The 19,838-nt window shown below is 43.3% G+C and overlaps 1 protein-coding gene across 1 annotated transcript in view; it reads left to right on the top strand.

Moving 5' to 3' along the window:
- The window catches only part of LOC119372281 (OTU domain-containing protein 5-B), a 35,929-nt gene that overhangs the window by 2,880 nt on the left and 13,211 nt on the right, over window positions 1-19,838 (top strand). The window contains exons 2-6 of the mRNA XM_037642758.2: window positions 8,920-9,010; window positions 12,333-12,397; window positions 13,819-13,975; window positions 17,758-18,095; window positions 19,543-19,744. Coding sequence (XP_037498686.1) covers window positions 8,920-9,010; window positions 12,333-12,397; window positions 13,819-13,975; window positions 17,758-18,095; window positions 19,543-19,744 — 853 coding nt within the window. The remainder of the gene's footprint in view (window positions 1-8,919; window positions 9,011-12,332; window positions 12,398-13,818; window positions 13,976-17,757; window positions 18,096-19,542; window positions 19,745-19,838) is intronic.

Raw genomic sequence — 19,838 nt, 5'->3', positions numbered from 1 at the left:
GCTTACGTTTTCTCTTGCCACAAAAAATTAAACTGTTACTATATAATTCGCTATTTTTATCTACATTAAGCTATTGCTATCTAGTATGGAGCACCACATCGGAAAAGAACTTAGGCCGAATATATAGATTACAGAAAAAGGCTGTGCGCATAATTACAGGTGTTCCTCGCGATGAACATTCCAAACCCATTTTCGAAACCCTTAATTTACAACCAATGCCCGAGATATACAATACAATTTTAATGAAGCGATATCGTACTTCCCGAAAGAATCACGACTCTTTTCTTACTGATTTAGCGCGTTTGACACCCTATACCTGCCCCTATAGCACACGAGCCACCGATGACTGGAAAATTCCTTACACACGTACTAACTATGGTCGCCAGATGATGAGCTACTTACTGCCACTAACCTTAAACAGTTTCTTACAATAAACCATTTATACTGCTCCGTTCTGTAAATGTTTTTCAACGTGTTAATAAAATGCAAATCGGCATGACCTTGAAGTACATGTTTTGATACTGTATAATAACTGATGATCTCATGCTGCTGTTGCTGATGATCTCATGCTGCTGTTGCTATGTTGTCAAATGGTGCGAAAGCCTTCGTCAAGCCTTAATGGCTTTTTGCTTTCGCCCCACAGCATCACTGTTGTGACTTTTGTAATGTCTCCTGTGATGTCGGAATAAACTGAATTGAATTGAATAACAGAATAAAAAAAAGTAAAAATGTCTGAAATAAGCAAAGAACTTGTGAAGTAGGTACAGTATATATCAACACGAATCTAGTACAACTAAATAACCACAAACAAAAAATTAGCAAATCTTTTAAGAATTTCTTTAATAAAATTAAGCTAGATTTTAGTGACATGGGTTGAATGATTGCACAGAAGGATGAAGATGATTTAACGTTATTGGTAGAAACCTTAAGAAGCCAGAAATTATTGTCAGCAGTAAACCTGGTACTTAATAAAAGCAGAGTGCAAAAAAAAGAGACAGAAAGACAGGACGAGCGCTCTCTATCAACTGATTTACTACAAAAAATTGAGGAAAATATACACTCAGTACGTCACAGCCATGTCTGTGCACACATAAAAATGCGAATCCATCCAAAGATCTGCTACTTATTACGGCAAAGCAGCTCAAACTCACTCCCCCACAAACACACTGACATTTGGCTGACACAATCTGTGCCTTTCTTTTTCATGTGAAACGCCTACAAAAGCTCGCGTGCAACAGATTTCTCGCTGAGCCTCAGCACCTTCAATTCGGAAAACAATGGCACAGAGTCGCACACTGCGCAGCACACAGGAAGGTGTGCGCCCTGCTCATGCTCGTGGGCCATGCTCGTGGGCCCATTGGTTGACACACCTGCCCGTTTGGCCAATATACGATTTACCACAGCTCAGTGGCAGCTCACGTACAACCTCCACGTGTAGTGCTTGACTCCACAGGTTGCCTTCTCTTTAACCTCACTGGAGATGTGCACACAGAGCTTCAACAGCTTGCACGGCGCTGAAAAGATGATCGGCACATCGTGCTTAGTCGCCACTTTTTTGAAGTTATGCGCTACTTCGTGGATGTCAAAATTTTCAGAGCCCTCCACTGCGGCATGCCTCATAATCATATTGTTGTTTTGGCATGTGAAAACCTCAATAACTGGTGCAGGAACTGTTCATCATGGGTGCAGTGTTTTATGTTTGCGTGGAGTTTGTTGCATCGCTGTTACAGATTATGTGCATTTCTGTGTATTGTTTTAATAGCATTCTATACGTAGATCTTCGAGCTGGCACCCAGCATTGTTGCAGTGAATGCATGTCGATCAGTGCAAAGTTGATACTGATCCAAGTCGAGCACACAGCAGGCTTCTTTCTACAGCATGCTATTAGTGAGTTGCTGTTGATGATGATGATTCATTATGCCATTGTGCTTTGTAATTGGTGGGCCTTCAAACCAACTACTTGTTGCTCAATTCAGTTGTTTTGACGACTGGTGCGATTCTACGTTTAATGCATTAAGGAGACTTCTCGCACTGCATGACATCCGTATAGAATTTCTTCCAAAACAGTTAGGAGCAATGGTGCGGCCCTGTGATAGAACTCCTGCGACGCAGAAGTCCAGGGTTCGATCCTCATTAAACTTTTTTATTACTTCTTTATTTGCATCTATCTCAGAATTTTTGCTCACAGACAACGCTGATTTTTTGCTCACAACCAATGACACAGACACCGGAATTTCTGCGAAATGAGCTTTTTAATGCTCTCGCATTAAAATTTATATTCACGTGTTAATGAGTGCCGTATCTATGCGCTCCTCCTTGTCTCGTCTTGAGCAGCAGTGCTGTTCTTGCTGATACAGCAAGAGCACTCGAAATATTTGAGATTAGAGAGGTGCCACAACAACAGTCAAGAGATGCTTTGAGGTTGCTATTGCTGAGCTTGCTTGTGTTGCTTGGATTTGCAAGCTAGGTTCATTATTTCATATGTCGAGCATTAATTGTTTCAATGTTGTTGTTTTGTACTTACAGTTTTACCCACCCCGTCTTGTAACACCCTTGGGTCTCCAGGGTACACTAGTAACGTCCCAACTGAAAGGCCTTAGGATTGAGGACAGCTTCCTTATTCTTGTTTTCATATTAATGCTACCACACTCGGTGACAACTTTTCTTGACAGCACTGTGGAAGCTACAGAACTGAAGCGTATGCCTGCTACCGCGCCAAGAAATAGTACTTAAGTTTACTGATAATATTCTCATGTGCCTTGCTGAAATAAATGCTGCTTTATTTATTATGAGACTCAAACGGTTGCAGGAAGTCCTACTTAAAATACAGTTATCGTTCACTTTGCAAGAATGCCTTCCTTTTGTTTCCATTTCTTGGACGGCATCACCTTTTGAGCACGCCCGTTTTCCAAAGTAAACATGGCGTCCGTGACATAGTGGGTCAGTGTGTGGCTGCAGATGCTCTGTTTAGTTCTCCAAGAAAAATATACTCTTAATACGACACTAAAATGTACACTGAACAATCGAAGTGTTTCTCCCATTCCCATTTTTTTGTGTCTATAACTTTCTAAACGCTTGACGATGCGAGCGAGCAAAACCGAAATGAGCCGCAAGCTGCCGTGTTACTTGCGGAGCAACACGAATGTGCAGAAGCCCCGCTTCCGCAACCTTCGCTCCACTGTCAAGATAAGTTGTCACCGAGTATAGCTGTGGCATCTAAACTGCTACGGCGTTGTGCTTCAAAGTGCAAGGTTCGATTCCTGACTTTGGGGGCAATGCTCTGATGTCGGTGGAAACGTGCTTCAAGTAAGATCAAGTTGTCAAGGTCAATCGGGAGCCCTGCATAATGGTAAAAAAGGAGACAAGGTGTGTTATACTTGCATGAGACAGACCTAAGCAGTGTCTGCTCATAGATTACCATTGCACGGTCAAGCATGGCAATACTTAACTCGCTATCACTGAGTCTCAAGCTAATAATTGCTGTCACTCTGAAATTAATAATGTCATATACACCTGAGCAGGGTGTCGGATCGAAATATCCTTAGTTTCGGTTTTAGTTTCGTTTCACCACAAAAATTTCCGTTCTGTTTCTGTTCCGGAACGAGAAAAAAAAATTGTTCCGTAACGGTTTTTTAACCGTTTTTATCTGTATGCAAAAGTTTGAAGTTGAAGTAACGATAAAAACGTTGGACTTGTGTTGTAGTTACTTGTGCTCCTCTTCAAAAACACGTTCTTAAGAGGAGCACAAGTCTCTGTACCACAAATTCCTACCAAGTATCGCAATCCAGTACCCTTCTAAGTTAGTATTTTTTTTCTCAAAAGTGAATTGCTAACTTTTTTTACCAGGCCCAATGATTTGTGTCAAGGAAGTCAGCATATAGTCTCAGAAGCAGCCAGTCATCGAGTGTACCTCCGATATGTGAGACCGTTGTTCTGATAAAGCAAACTTCAACACCGAGAATGCCCTCTCCACGCTGGCCTGTGTGGCAGGCACACAAAAGTCGATTTGCCTTAATGTAAACATCTCTGGTTGCCACTGTTTTCGTTTTTCGCACAATGTCAACACATCTTTACTTTGGAATTCCTGCGTCAGGTATGCGCTAATACTGTCTCCTGAGATATGCATTAGTGCTCATGTTGCATGATCTCGGTTGTTCCGGATTGCAAGTTTTTCCCGTGAGCCGAAAAACAATAAAAAAAATTTTCGGTTTCACTCCGGAACGAAATAATAGGTAACGTTTCGGTTATGTTCTCATTCCGTTCAAAAATATCTTTTTTTTTTTTTCATTTTTGGTTTTCGTTTCGTTCTGGCACACTGCACCTGAGCCAATTAATGCTTTATAAATCGGAAGAAATATAGCAACTTCAACAGATTGCTTTCCTTTGCCTAATTTTCAAAATTGTTATCCTCTGTTTTCTCTTGTGAAATTATTTGTAAGCTTGGTGATATTTAGCAGTCATCTTTAGTGAAAATCTCCAGATATTGTTCCAGCAGCAGCTGAGTTTCAACAGTAAATTTCTATGCTACTAAATAGGCAATTCTTGTAATACGTGATGGAAGTTCTAACACATTTTGCTATAACCTCTTCACTATCGAGCAAAGGTGCAGGCAAGAAAAAGAGGTGCAGTTTGCAAAATCACATTTCACATGGTTGCACAAGTGGGAAAGAAAAAAAGCATTGCAACAAAAAATTTCATTCTCAAAGGTTGTAAATGGGTGTCCACAAATGGGGACTTTAGTTGTAATGATGGCAGAAACCCCGCTGATAAACATGAATTCTGCATTTCAGTGCGTCGAATATTTTTAAACGATTCCCAAAGACCAGTAGCATAACTTTTGTTCGCACTAATTTTTATGCAAAAAAAAAATGTTCATTGCAAAATTTTAAGCAGTTAGGCCTGAGCAGCTGTTTTGTTTGCACACCAGCCGCTAAAGTTGACTTCTGCTGCTTGCTCTTGGAATAAGGTGCTATACTGCCAAGCATGAGGGTGTGGGTTTGATTCCCGTTCGTGGTGGCCGCATTACGATGCGGTTGAAATGAGAAAGCACCCATGTATTTATACTAAGGTACACGTTAGAGTACACCAGGTGGTCCAAGTTAACCAGGAGCATGCAAATGCCTCATAATCTTAATCATGTTTATGGCACAAAAAGCTAAAGAATTTTTTTGTTTGTTTGAACTCCTTGCTCCTTTGAGCTAGGTACTCTATTACTGTTATGTTTTTTACTTACATGCAGGAGCAGCCTTCTCCCCCAGTAAAAAAAAGAATCCTGGCGCCGCTCCTGCTTACATGTGTAATGTTAAGCTAGCAAATGTCTGAGTAATTACTTATATGTTGACTTGTATCCTCTCTCTTTCACCTTACTTGCTAATCACTTGTCCTACATTTTTAAAAATGGACTAACCTCCGTCTTGTTTACTTTGTAATTTATTTATCTATTCGTTTATATTTTTTTAACACTGTCAGGGTGCGAAGGCACTACACAAAGGAGTGTGCAAAAAAGTAGTAACCCGTAGACATTTTGCAAAGCAATCTTGAAATATTGATCATCCATTATGCTGGTAATTTTGGGGGAAAAAGTGGTTCCAGGCAACGCTTGTCCTAGGAGCAAAAAAAATAACTGCAATGTATGGCAAGATGGTAGGCCCACCTTACGGTAAGGATGCGTTCTTGGCAATGTGTAACAAAGTGGATGAAGCAGGGCATCCTTCAAATAGCTGTTATAATGACAGATTGTTTGAAAAAGATACAGGTGAGATGATTTTCGATGCAATGAAAAGTCGGCCAAGTTGAGGGTGCTATTCATGGACGTGGTGCTGGAATGATGCGAATAATTCAATAATATGAAACATGCTGCGCGATTCTGGATGGCTCCAAGAGTTTGAGTGAGAGTGGTATCGCACTTGTGCACTCTAATTTAGAACATACCAAGGTTTCTTTCAGAAAAATTATGGCACAGATACTAACTGTGCATGCGGTAGGAGTTATTAGTCGCACATTATGACTGAATATGTTTCAGGATGTTCGTTCACCTCGGGTAAAGTTATGCATGTTGGATAGTTGCGCTGTTAGCTTCAACTTGATCTGGATGCAGTTCAAGACAAATAACTTGAGCTCCACAAGCTTCCTTTCCATGTCGTGCCCGTTGCAGTGGGAAGTGTCAGTTCAGTGCGTGGACTTTAATAAAAGCGTGCTTGACTTTTTTTCGAAGAAATATTCTTCATGTGGGCTGTTTCTGTTACATTGCCTCATCAGCCTGACTACGCCCAGTGCAGGGCTAGGGCCTCTCCCATGTTATGCAATCAACTTGGTTCGGTGCTTCCTGCGGCCACGTTATCTTAATCTCACATACATTGACACAGCCATTGCCACCGAAAAGCACGAAAAATTGACAGTTAAAAACAAGGCAGAATCTGAAATGGACTATTGTTGTAGCACTGATGAAAGCTGTTCACAAATTGTCAATACAGAGTAAAAAATAGATGGGGAATTCGGTGGTGTTCTGAGGAAAAAGCACTTAAACATTCATTCGGAACTTCATGTCTGGTTCATTCTGATTAGGATGTAGGGCAGCAGTGTTCATGTATTTAACCCATTAGCGCCCAGCGTACTTTACAAAGTACACTTCATTTTCTTTGAATAGAAAATACACTATCCAATATTCTAATTTTTCTGATAAGCATTTTTGATGCTAAAGGTTGCAGCAAGACACTCCTAATCGAACATATTGACTCAGGTCAATTTTTTCTGTGCTACGAGTTGTGAAACTTTTGGAAAACGAGCGCCCGTCGAACGCATGCGACGACTACTACATTTTTTCAGATAATTTAAGGTTTCACACTGTATATATTGAAAAAACAGATTGGTTGTGCTTCAGAAGGAACAATATAATCACGGCGAAGCGCAAGAATCAGCTGTAGTGCACAGTTTTGCTCTGAGGGGTAATCAAATGTTGGTGTACTTTTTGTAGTACACTGGGCCTTTGTGAGAGCTTACATGTGCATTGCGTTGTAGGTTGCCTCAGAGATCAAATCAGGTATTATCTTCAGAAGAATGCCGTTTTTACGGTCATTTGAGACTCGGGAGACTGCAACATATGCCGGCAGGGATATACGAGAGCCTCTGGGTGAAGTAATTGTCACTCCCAAACGGCTGAGGAGGAGGGGGAAGACGGCTGTGCGAATGAATGCCTTCTGCCTGATGGAACGAAAGAAATCGGGAAGACTGCTTCTGTTTTGATCCGGGAAACGAGTTTATTTTCGTAAAGGGCAAAGACAATAGCATAGTTGCTATGGCGATGAACTATGACACAGTCGAGCCACTACGCTCTGTAAGCAGATGATCATCAACTCAAAAGAAAAACGTAGTGCCATCACGAAACATCGTCAGCAGCTAGAGAAATATTGGCATGGGAGAGATTCACCTCCACAATCAAGCTGCGTATAACTTCAGAATTTTCATTCGTGGGAAAATGAGATTGAAGCACCTATTTACACAGATCATCAACATTGCTGCACTGAATGCATAGAGGATCTGCCAACCTACTGGAGGTTAGCAGACCCTCTATTAGTCGAATGCTGTCATTCACCTGTACACTTGCAAGACACTACCTGTGCCGTGTACAAAATAGAACTATCAAGAGGTATTTCGTGTCCAGTCTGCCTGCCAGTCCCCTCCATCCATATGGGCATTTCACAAGAAGATTGAAAAACGGTTGAAGTGCACTGTCTGTGATAAATAGAAATGATGCTGCGAAAAGTATGGTGCAACGCTTTGCATGATGCGTCGCTGCTTCGACAAGTTGCATGTGCCAAAACAACTTTTGTATTAGTATGGCAAGGGCCAAGCATGCTGGCTATTCGTGTGCCGAGCCAGCTTGCATTGCTATCGCAAGAGCCCAGCGTACTTTCTAAAGTACAGTATCATAACTTCTGAAGGAATAGATGTAACGCCATGAAACTTGCCATATGTTTTTGTCTATTGTAATTAGATAAGTGCGCGAAATTTCAATCACATTCAACAAATAGTTTTTGCTTGGGCCTTAATGGGTTAATAAATGTACATTCATGTACCCCTGTGCTTAAATTTTTCATACTTTGCCCATTACAGTGCTTTTAAACATACAAAGCCCATTCAGTGAAGGGCCCAGTTACCCTAACACAGCATTGCTTCATGTCTTTCATAATGATTTGATAACCAAAATAATTTTCTTGAGTTAAGAACTTGTTAATGTTAGTTTTTATGGGCTGAGGGAAATTGTGAAAGACCATATGCTTGGGCATGCTGATAATCCATATTAACTTTTGTGGCTCACAGAAAGAACAAGGACTTAAAGAAACAGTGCAAACATTGTGTCCACGTTTTTTTTTTTTTTTTTTTTAGTCGGTTCTTGTTCCTTTTGGCTGCTACAGAAGTTCATACACAATATGGTCTTTTAGCAATGCGGGTTTACTGTAAGGTAAATACAAAAGTATCGTACCATCGGGGTCAGCACGTCACTTTTTTAATCAGCAAGACCTGTATATTAGCCACAATAATCATCTCAACATGTTACCATACGCATCAAGCAACTTGTGCAGCTAAAGGGTTTTTACATGGTATGGTATTACCATCACTGCCAAAGGGCAGTGATGGTACCACTATTTCAGCACACATACAATGATACATGCATCTTTGTCTGCAGAATAACCTGCTTATCACGTTCGCCTTTGTTTTCATTTTGTTGTGTGCTACCCTATGAGTGTCAGTGCTTAAGTGTTGTCACGTCTGACGTCACGCCATTGTATTCGCAGCAAGAGTGAACACGATGGCTTTTGCCTACTTTCTGAAGGTGCTGTGTAAACATTGTAAAAGGACACTGTACGTTCTGCCTCTGGCACATAGATGACCTGTCGCCATCTGTTCGTGCATTTGCAGAGGGAGTACCACTTTGAGAAAAAGCTTCGCAAGAAGGGACTGACGATCAAGAACATGGGCGAAGATGGTGCCTGCCTCTTCAGGGCAGTGGGTCAGTACCTCGCCTCTTGGAAGTGCTAAAGTGTGGTTTGCTGAACCTCCTGCTATACTCTGTTGCGTACTTAGTGGGCACAGCAAGCTGTGCGAGTTGTTCGCTCAGGAAACTCTACTTTTCACTGAGCAGTTTTATTTAGCCTGCTACACCTTCTACAGAATGGCTGCTTCATCTGCTACAATTGCAACTTGTGAATGCCTGTCTGTGTTGCCAGAGAGGCATCACTTGGTGGCGTACCCATAAGTTGCATCAAAGCAGTTTTAGCTGTATATTGGATTGTTACGTCATGCAGACTACAAAAGAATGCATGTTAGCGCTGCATTCTCTTGCTTGCAACTCGCTTGCATGTGCATAGCAGCTGGTTCTGGCGAGTGCACTGCAAACCAAAACGGACGCTAGAAAATGAACCCGGAAACTACATGCACTGGCACTGAACGAGTTTTGATACATGCAGTTGTGTCAGTACATGTAATTTCTGTGTTTCTTCCTTGTCTCCATTTTGGTTTGTGTTGCACCTAAGAGTGTACCGACCAGCCCACGAGCGGATTCTGGCACTGGTAGCCTTCTATATTTTTTTCCAGAGTATTGTGTGTATCGATAGTTTTGGGAAGGCAAGGAAGCACTCGGCTGATAGCTGGCAGTTATTTTCCTGGAGAAATGTATGCTGTGATAATTGGTTTTGAATCAGGAAAGGTATGCACACCAACGTGACAGTTGAGTCTTTTTGTTTTGAGCTTTTGCAACTGTTGTAATATTCCAAGAGCCACCCTTGCACTGACACGAATGTTGTGAATTAGAAAGAGCATACCATTTCAGTGTTATTGGGCTTTCAGCACGATAGCAGATGGACAGAGAGATGGAGTCCCATTTCAACGAAATTACAAGTTTATTAGGAGTGATTACAAGTAGTTTACAACTAATTGAAGGGGGGAAGAAAACTGGAGGCTTGCGGAAAGGGGTCGACTTAAATTGAGGACGACGCAGTGAGCATGGAAAGCAACGTAAGTGTAACCTTAAGGGACAAGAAGAGAGAGCAGAGTGGGCCCGGGAACGAATAGGTGTTATGGACATCGTAGTCTAAATCAAAAAGAAAGAAATGGGCATGGGCAGGGCATGTAGCGCATAGGCAAGATAACTGCTCGTCATGAGTAACAAACTGGATTCCGAGAGAAGGCAGGCGTGCGAGAGGGAGGCAGGCAGTTAGGTGGGACGATGAGATTAAGAACTTTGTTGGGATAATGTGGCTGCAGCAAGCACAGGACCGGAATAATTGGAGATACATGCCCTGCAGTGGGCGTAGTCAGGCTGATGATGATGAAGTGAAGGGTGACCTGGACTGACTGGAGGCAACATTGACCCGGAATGAACTTCAGTACGTTTAACTCCCTCCAGATTCTGGCATAGGCAAGGCTGGCATTTCACAATGTTCAGTTTTGCTCAGAATGACAGTAGATATTGCAGCGTTCACAATGAAGTTTGGTAATAGTGACTTCAGGATAGGAGACAGATTAATGTATGATTCGAGGTTGGTGGTATTTAGTGTATCAGGGACGAAATGTTGAACTGTGCCATGGCAGTCAGGAGCCTGAGAGGAAGTGCGTTCAAATGTGCATCAGTCATATAGAATAAGACATTTCATGTTCACTGCCCAAATCAAGAACCCTGTGAAATATGTTTCAGGTGATGACTACTGTGACGAAACAGTTATACAATGTGCCTTTTGCACTGCTGTTTCACTGGATGCACTGTTGGATCATTGTCAAGGCCTCTCTGCATGGGTCATAGGTGGTTGCACAATGTTGTCACAGCCAGGACATGTGTAGCAGTGATTGGGTTGATGTCAATTACCCCGAATTTGTAGAGAAGGTTTGCAATAGGTATGCTGGTGTGGCATTTGACGCAGATTCTCGTGCTCTTTATTACACATTATGGAAAATTAAGTGGGTGCTGCTGTGACGCATCTCTATTTTCTAATGTCTGTTGCAGCTGCAGGATTTGGCGAGGAAGTAATTTGAAAAAACAGTCAGTCACGAGCTGTCAGCTTCTTACACGAACTTGGTATGCGTGGCGTCCACAAACAGGGACGCCGCAGCGACAACTCAACTTACAAAACTTTGGTCGCTCACAGGGCAACAAAACTCTCACAAAAACAAGATAAACCCTTCCTTTTCTCAAATAAAGCCAAATAATTTAAGAACTCTTGCGAATTTAGAGTGAAATTATTTTTAAAATGTAGGCATACACCTTTGCAGGCAACTTGAGAAGAATGCCATTGTTCTGTGCTCACTTACCGCTGTTTGTTCTCAGAAATTAACACATATAGATGTTTTTATGAAATACTGAATTGATGCTAACATTTCAAATCGATTTTTAAGGCAATGCAGTTGCCTACCTTGATCCCACTACACTGATATGTTTTGTCCATATATGTGGACGCTGGAATACAAAGGGTTAAATCACCTGGAGCAGAAAGTCAACCCTGTTAATGTTAGAGTTATAGGAAAACAAGTTATGCCATTGTAAGAACAATAATTGAAATGTCACACAAGCAGTATATTTCTTTTGTTTGGTGGAAGTTAGGCGAGTTATAATATCGGTTAAGAACACAAGATGAGGCACAATGCAATAACATGAACACGTCTTAAAATGTCGTAAGAAGTTAACGTTTTTCTTTTTTTGTAATATGCATTTCGTTGTCCACGTGCATTTATCTTATTCTTTTACCATTAGAATGTTGCTAGACAGATCTACACACATTTTACCAATTGTAGTGGAGTAGCATTACCATTTGTATGTGAGGAGTGTGTTACAATTGCGAGTTGATTACTGGCCATGGCGGCTGCATTTCAATGGGCGGGAATTGCAAGAACACCCATGTGCACATAAGCAAATTACAAATGGTCAAAGTTATTCCCCCACTACAGGGTGCCTTATAGCCATATCAGGGTTTTAGCACATATAACTTCAGAATGAAATGTTTTTTAACAACTTACTCAAAGAGGTAGCAAGTTACAGATAGGAGTTACCACAAAAAGTGACTCGTTAAGTGGTAATACACTACTAGCAACATTGCTGCCCAAGCTTAGTAGTAGCCTGCCTTGCATCATGTTGAGAGACTTAATTCAAGGTGACTTGGCTTTGAAATGGCACTGACGTTTCTTGCGTCCAGCTCGTGACAGCAGACAGCTCTTGTCATTTAAGATGATTTTGGAATGCATTGCTCGAGGCATGCTGGTATTGTAGTAGACGGGAAAAAGTGCGGGAACTGCCAGTGCTTTTGCGCATGCATTCGTGTGTTTATGGCTTCTGTCTGATGCAGCGGACCAGGTGTACGGGGACCAGGAGATGCACAAGGCAGTGCGCAAGCTCTGCATGGACTACATGGTGAGTGCCCAACTCCCACTCTTGTGGATCACTTCGCCGTGAAATTCACTGGTGTGGCCTGGCAACCATTGTCCGGCGCTTGTGGCAGGCTGTTCTGCCAGATTCACTCTCCCCAAAGCAGGCATTCTTTCTTGCAATTTTGTGTTTGACTGAAAAAAAATCACAGCATATCCACGGAGTGAATGATGATGAGTGGGCGAAGCTGCGGAGGTTCATCGGTAAACCGTGAATCTTCCGTGAATTCTGCCCAGTACATCATCACCGACGTGAGATCGGGCGCGTTTATACTAAAGGTTCGATGAGTTATGACGACTTGCAGCTCACTTTAATTTTACATGTACGCTGTGAATTTTCGTTGTTTAGAAAACCATTGCTTTAGAAAACATCTGGCGTCTTTCGTTAAGCAGCTGGTGTCTTTTCGTTTTGCTTTAGAAACATCTGGCGTTCTTTCGTTTTGCTTTTAGAAAACATCTGGCGTCTTTCGTTGGTTTATTTCATCAATCAACGGCGTTTTGAACAAAATTTTTATTGTTTAATCACGCACAGGAGAAATCTCACCAGGCACTACCTTGGAGGTAAACAATGGCTGCTAGTAATGGGAATGAGAGACAGAAGAAGTCGGCTTTTAGCTAACACTTACACTTCTACTTCTACTAACGTTTCCTACTGGAACATGCCAATGGCTGCTAATGGGGAATGAGAGACAGAAGAATTCAGCTTTTAGTTAACGCGCACGCTGCGAATTTTTTATTGTTCAACAACGCACAGGAAAAATCTCCCACCGGCACCACATTGGAGGTCAAGATCTGGTACTAGTGTTACGACTGGTTACGCACTACTACGAGGGACGAACGGGTGCCGCCTTAAGGAGCTTCGCCCCTAAAAAGAACTGTAAATGAAATGAGGTTGCTTCTGCACCCCCCTCTGTCCTGTCCAGCAGAGTGGCATGGAAAGAGTGGCCCCATGGTGCCTTAAATTTACGGAAATAATGACAAACTGATTTATTATTTATTAATGTTGCATCATTGCATTGTAAGAGGGTGACCCAATATAGTGATGAAATAGTGTTTGATAACGCAGGTCACGGTGTGTTTCTTAAAGGCGACAGCATGCTAGTAAACATGCAGTGCAAGTGAAGAGTTGGCATGAATGAATATTTAGCTATTGGTATTGTACGTGATACAATGGTCATTTGTGTATAGAGATATGTATAGATAATGAGTGTGACACAACGGAGGCGTTGTGTTCAACAGTACAATAAAAACTTATTGGCCAACAGTTTCGGGAGGGTAACACTTTTGAGAAAGAGGGGGGGGGAACCGTGTGCAAACATTTGCAACCATGTATAACAGGTTCAGGTAGCAACATCCTGATGATGCATCTCGGCAGTCTATGAAAAAACAGCGGCCACTTTCTTTCAGGCCAAGAATTCCGACTACTACTCTCAGTACGTGACTGAGGACTTCGACAAGTACCTGGAGCGCAAGCGGTGCGACCACATTCATGGCAACCACATTGAAATGCAGGCCCTGTCCGAGATGTTCAACCGGCCAATCGAGGTCTATCACTACAGCTCCGGTGAGGGCAATACTACTCTGCTGTGCCTTAGTTCCCTGCTATTGCTCCATTGCACACTTGGCAGGAGACTGCTGCTTAAAAATTTCATGCTTCTTGGGGTGAATGGGTTTAACGGCTATGTCCGTTGCTGACTAACTTCAGCATATATCTTAATTTGAATGTATTGCATTTATTCAAGTCAAATAATGTGTTTATTTATGAAAGGAAGAACTTGTCATCCACCAGTTCATAGCATCAAGCCAAAAAGGAAATCCATGGTGACTTGTCAGAAAGCTGCCAAGTTGGTGAAAAATTTGTCCTGACCTGGGATCTTACTCCGGGACTGACACCTTTCCAGAGATATGGCTCTGCCATCCGAGCTAATTAAGAGGCTTGCAGGTAGCAGCTTAGATACCGTATTTTCCAGTGTATAAGTTGCACCTTTGCATAAGACGCACCTCCTACTTTTTACGACTTTCCTGGGAAAAATGTGATGTACAAGATGCATCTATTTTTAACTCTGTCAACAGATAAAACACGCCGGCGCATGCAGAGTACATTCATTGTGATATGCATAGTCACGCACGGCACTGAATATCTGTAAACAGCAGTGTAAAACTTGATGGTCCTAAGGCGCGGAAAGCCAATAGTTATTCCACTGGATTTGAAGCCACATCCTCTGGCGCACTGTCAAAAGTTCTTCCACCTCAGTTGGCAGCATCGCTCTGTTGCCGTTGTGGGCCTATGAGCAACTCTTTTATGCAGCATTGTAAGCTGTGGGAATCGAGAGCGCCCTCCCCTTTGGTGCCTGGTTCTCCAGCTTGCGTGTGTGTTGGCCCCGTGCAGCTAGAGTGCCGGGAACCGCCATTAATCGGTGGCATGGCTACCGTGGCTACGGCAGCATGCCTTTTTGTCTGGTGCAAGCTGTGCGTTAGGCTGCCCTGCACGGAGCCACGCGCCCGGACATGTCTGCGGACAACACTCCCCACACGTAGAGTGACATAGAATAGGGGGAGTGTCCAAAGCGCCGGCTCCCGCGTGAGCCTTTTGCGGTGAACTGCCACGCCGCGCCGCTACTGCGCCGGACCCGTGGACTTTCCGTGCTCAGGAAGTGCGCAGAAAACAAACGGCGTCTGCTACACGCTGTAGTTTTTTGCACCGCGTTTCCACACAGGGCACTTGAAGTCTACTTAACTTGAATAATGCGGTGTGGAATGGAGTTTACCCATCTTCAAGCATTGTGTTAGTGTTTTTGCATTCAACAATAGAATGCAAGAACTCATGTGTCAAGCGGCATCAGCATGGCCTAGTACGACGATAGAGTTCGAGAACGTTAGTGCGTGCATAAAAACGCACAAAATGAGCACACGCAAGGTAAGAACGAAAAGAAACTTATTCGCATGGGTAAGCGGGCAATAGCAACATGCATGCAAGAATTAAGAGCAATGAGAAAAAGTAAATCACACGCACAGTCAACTGGAATACTTACGCACAGTTGACCGCTTCACTCACCACTACGAGTTTTTTTACTCATGGTCAACAGTGGTTTTCTAGCCATATGCACACTGCTTTATTCGACAATTTGTTAGCCTCCACTAGCACTTTATTGTGGACAGAGTATATTGAGAAGACGTAAGGGAAATAAGAAAAATAGTAGAGGCGGCCGTACGACCGCAATACTGTTCGCTAATTTTCGCTTCTGAGGTAACATAACAAAAGGTTTACCATTCACAAAGCTTGTGTTAATTCCAACATTTTAAAGAAAAGCAATGCCAGCTAAATAAACCTTATTTAACAAGTTTGTACATAAAAGGCGTAATATAGAAAAATGCTTTAGATACTAAAGCTACGAAAAATCCAGATACTAAAGCTACAAATATTCCCATTCTTGCTGTACAAGTTAAATAGCTACCTGAACAAAATACGGTGAGTAATTTACAAATGTGAAGGTGTAATATTTCAATCACTTTAGAAAATTGTTCAAATACAGAGATCTGTTATGTGTTATGTACCTAGTCTGAAAAAATGTAACATGCGATAACATATATACACATTATAGACGGGTATATAGAGACTAGATGTTTCGGAGCCAGCTGGGGTCACTCATGGGTCGGGCTTGTTTCTCTCTACAGGGATCGCTGTACATCAGTATTAAAAGTTTGCGTGAGATGCGTGCATTGCTTCAAGCGTTCACCATATGAAATGAAAACAGATTCAAGCGACTCATTCTCAACTTCAGATATTTTCAATGTTCTCGGTGGTTAGCGTTCGTGCAATTCAAAGACTACAAAAAAATGTAGACGAGTAGTTACGTAGAATGCAAGTGTTTCCGCAGCATTTGAGTGCGCTTCAACAGGGCACCCGATCGCAATTTCCCGCTTTTTCCTGATGGGGTAAATATAGCGTCTACCACGCTTTCGTGCTGTAGCTTCGGAGTACTTAAACAGCGTGTCTGGTGATCTCTTTAATGAATATAAAGATATAACCAGATGGGTAAAGCAAGCCTTTTTTTTTTTGTTTCGCAGACGCGTGTAATCAGCTGCTCTGAGCTGAGAATCACATTCGTTTTCGGGCAATCATTCGTAACATGAAGTGAGGCATACACGATGTTGCGCTGTTATCATTTCATTTACTTTGGTTTGTCTTGTTTCTTTTTTATTAAAGCAAAAGCCTTAGCTGCCTCATCAAACACGAAAGTTGACCGTCGGCGGCGTCCCATGTCGTCAATACGAGTGATGCAAAAAATCATTATGTGATGACGTCACAGATCGACAAAATTTGTGACGTTATCGTGACATCATTCAACGTGACTTCACATGATGACGTCATCATGTGACGTGGTCGTTTTGCATTGCTTCCGTGATCTGTGGGCCGATCACGGAGGCAATGTAAAACCAGGTGAGATGCAGAAAGCTTGCAATGCCTTCAATCTTGGGGGCAGTGCAAAACCACGTTAGGTGCAGAAAGCTTTCGGAGGGGGATGGGGGAGGATCAATGCATTGACTGAAGAAAGAGAAGATGGTTTTCGCCTTCGAGTCGTCCTACGCGAATGCACAAAGGACCCTGTGAGTTTTTTTTTTTCAAGTATTTTTTCGCATTCATTTTACCTGTGCGGTTAGTTCTTCAAAATCTATGGGTAAGTCCAACATGTTGAGATCGATATTGCTGACCACGACGTTTTCATTACCTGGCGGAGATAAATCGTCAGACCACACATCATCAGAAATATTTCTGGCCGAAGAATGTGGGTCTGCGCGCCACTTGTCATATTATTATCGTTAGTCATTACGTAACTGGCAAGCATGTCAAGTTAGTGATGCCGTGACCTATCGGTCATGTCAGGCACACATTCGTGCCCCTATATGCCAATTTTCGCGTGTACTAAGTGAATGAGACGCGAGAGTTGTGAGAGTTATTTTTAAATTTTGGTACCGCGACCATGCTGACGGACACTTTCCTCTACGCATGAAAAAGCTTAAGGGGGATGTGGGGCTAACAACACAATTTTCGAAGAAAATATGCATTTTCAAATTTGAGTTGGTGAGTTGTAAACATTAGTACAAACTGTAATACATGAGAACGGCCTCCCAATGAAGGCTTTGTCGCCAAGAAAAGTTTACTTGTGCATTCATTACTATGTGCTGGACCAAGTTGCACTTAAGATGAGCTGAACTTTCAATGTTCTCGTTTTTGCATAACACCCTTTAGGAAACGCATAGATCAGATGTAACTCTTGTTAGCGTTGTCAGAAACGCCGTTCCATTCGTGTGGAGCCCTCTTGTGAGGAAAGACCTGTCGTGCAGAGCCGATCAACATCTTTCACGGGGGCCAGCAGACGGACAATGAGCCGATCCGCCTGAGCTACCACCGCAACGTGCACTACAACTCTATCGTGGACCCGTACAAGGCCACGGTGGGCGTGGGCCTCGGCCTGCCGTCCTTCAAGCCCGGTCTGGCCGACAAGACCCTGGTGAAGGAGGCCCTGCGTGCTTCGGAGGAGCTCCAGCTGGAGCAGGCCATGCTGGAGGACAAGCTGCGTGCCACCGACTGGGAGGCCACCAGCGAGGCTCTTGAAGAGCAGGTGGCCCGAGAGTCCTACCTGCACTGGCTACGCGAGAATGAGATGCGCGCACGCAAGAAGGTGGGCCTCTCTCTCTATTGGTTGGTGCTCGTGAGGACTCTTGATGGGTTTGTGTCGTCTGCCCCACGAAGGCACTGCAAAACCGTTCAATTTTGCATTTATTAGTGAACGCAATTTGAAGAAACTTGCTAAAAGGGTTACTTCTACGGAACGTAACTAGTCAACTCAATGGGTCACTACCCTTTTCCCTGGTGGAGTGCACACCTCACAAGCCAACACACCGCCGGCCACACTTCCCGCCAGTCCAGGCAGCATCATGGCTGCTACTTGTGAACCAAGCGAGTGGGTCACACGCATCACCAGTGTGCATGACGTGTCGTTTTGATACCGGGTCGCTTTTGTACTGGGCGAAGGGCAAAGTGACACTTTTGGTGATCGTCTGAGAATATGGCCCCAGAGTCTAGTTGAAGCAATGTTATTGCTAGACTCACTGCTTTATAGTTCTTGGCAGCAGCGTAAGACGTGAATGGGAGTGAAGGATAAATGGACAAAGTATTTGACAGTATCAGTAGCTTGTCTGAAGTGTTTATTGAAGGCTACTGTAACTGAATAGGAATTCTTTAGAAAACAAATACTATGTTCAGGTGGGTGCAGTGTGGAGAAGTGAGATAGCAGAAGGACTGGAACAGTTAAAAAGGGAAGATTTTGTTGTATGCAACTTGTAAATTCGTGAATATCTGAAAGTTCTAAACATCGCATTTGTAACGTTCGTCTGAATATTAAACTTATAATACAGTACTGTTCGTATTCAATCCAAAGCCACATATTGCATGATTATGAGCAGTGTACTGTACAGTACGGCGAGAGTACCATCAGCATACTGAGTATATGCAGATCCCACACATGCAGGCTGTCTATCAGAAGAAAACCTGCTCAGATACTAAATATTATATTTACTCAGTAACCGACAGTGACGGAGTGCACGAAGTGGGTGATGCAATGCAGACAATTAGCTAGGGTAATCAGGTCTACATAGCAGCACACTGGTTTTTGCTCAGTAGCTAGCAGTAGCTGCAGCTAGCTGCAGCTAGCTAGTAGCTGCAGTAGCTAGCAGATCCCTCTACAAATCCCAGTCTTCTGCAATAAATGCTTGTTAAAAGGCCTGTTCTCCATTCCGGTTGGTGGAAGTAAGGTTTATAGCTTCAATGTGCAGCTATCCACCCTCGCATGTGGTGGCAGCTGGGATGCTGGCTGAACAGCAAGAATGCTGCAGGCGCACCACAAGGCATCAGAATAGTGTGCCTGCCCATTGCCGGCACTGCTTTTTAAACCGGCGCTGCAGCTCCTTCGACAGGTGAAAAAGCGGGCAAAATTTAAAAAGAAACGGAAATTTATTTAACCTAGTTTACTCATGTCTTCTATGACACAGTGCAAAACCCCAAGTTGGTACTCTAGGGATTTCACGTAATGTTGTGCGTTGGTTGAAATGCGCGCCTCTGTGTTGCAGACCCGGTCGGCCACGGCCACATCCAGCTCGAGCCTCTCCCCCCTGGTGGAAGTTGGGGGCAACACGGCCGCATCTGGAGCCTCCTCCTCTCCACGTGGAGGCAGAGCATCCCCACGTTCACGAGCCAGTCCTCGCACACCACCACTCGGAGGGGCACTGTCAGACCAGTCCGACGCTGCCGCCCATGCCGGTGACGGTAAAGGTGAGCAGCCATCTTATCTGGACCATTTCGTCGATGATCTGTTCTGCATACAGGCTGCAGACTCCTCTTTGATTTGCCTGTGATCATTTGCTTG

The sequence above is a fragment of the Rhipicephalus sanguineus genome, chromosome 10, assembly GCF_013339695.2.
Source record: "Rhipicephalus sanguineus isolate Rsan-2018 chromosome 10, BIME_Rsan_1.4, whole genome shotgun sequence".
NCBI lineage: Eukaryota > Metazoa > Arthropoda > Arachnida > Ixodida > Ixodidae > Rhipicephalus > Rhipicephalus sanguineus.
Note: the sequence above shows the minus strand (reverse complement) of the source record. Positions and strands in the feature narration are given on the sequence as shown.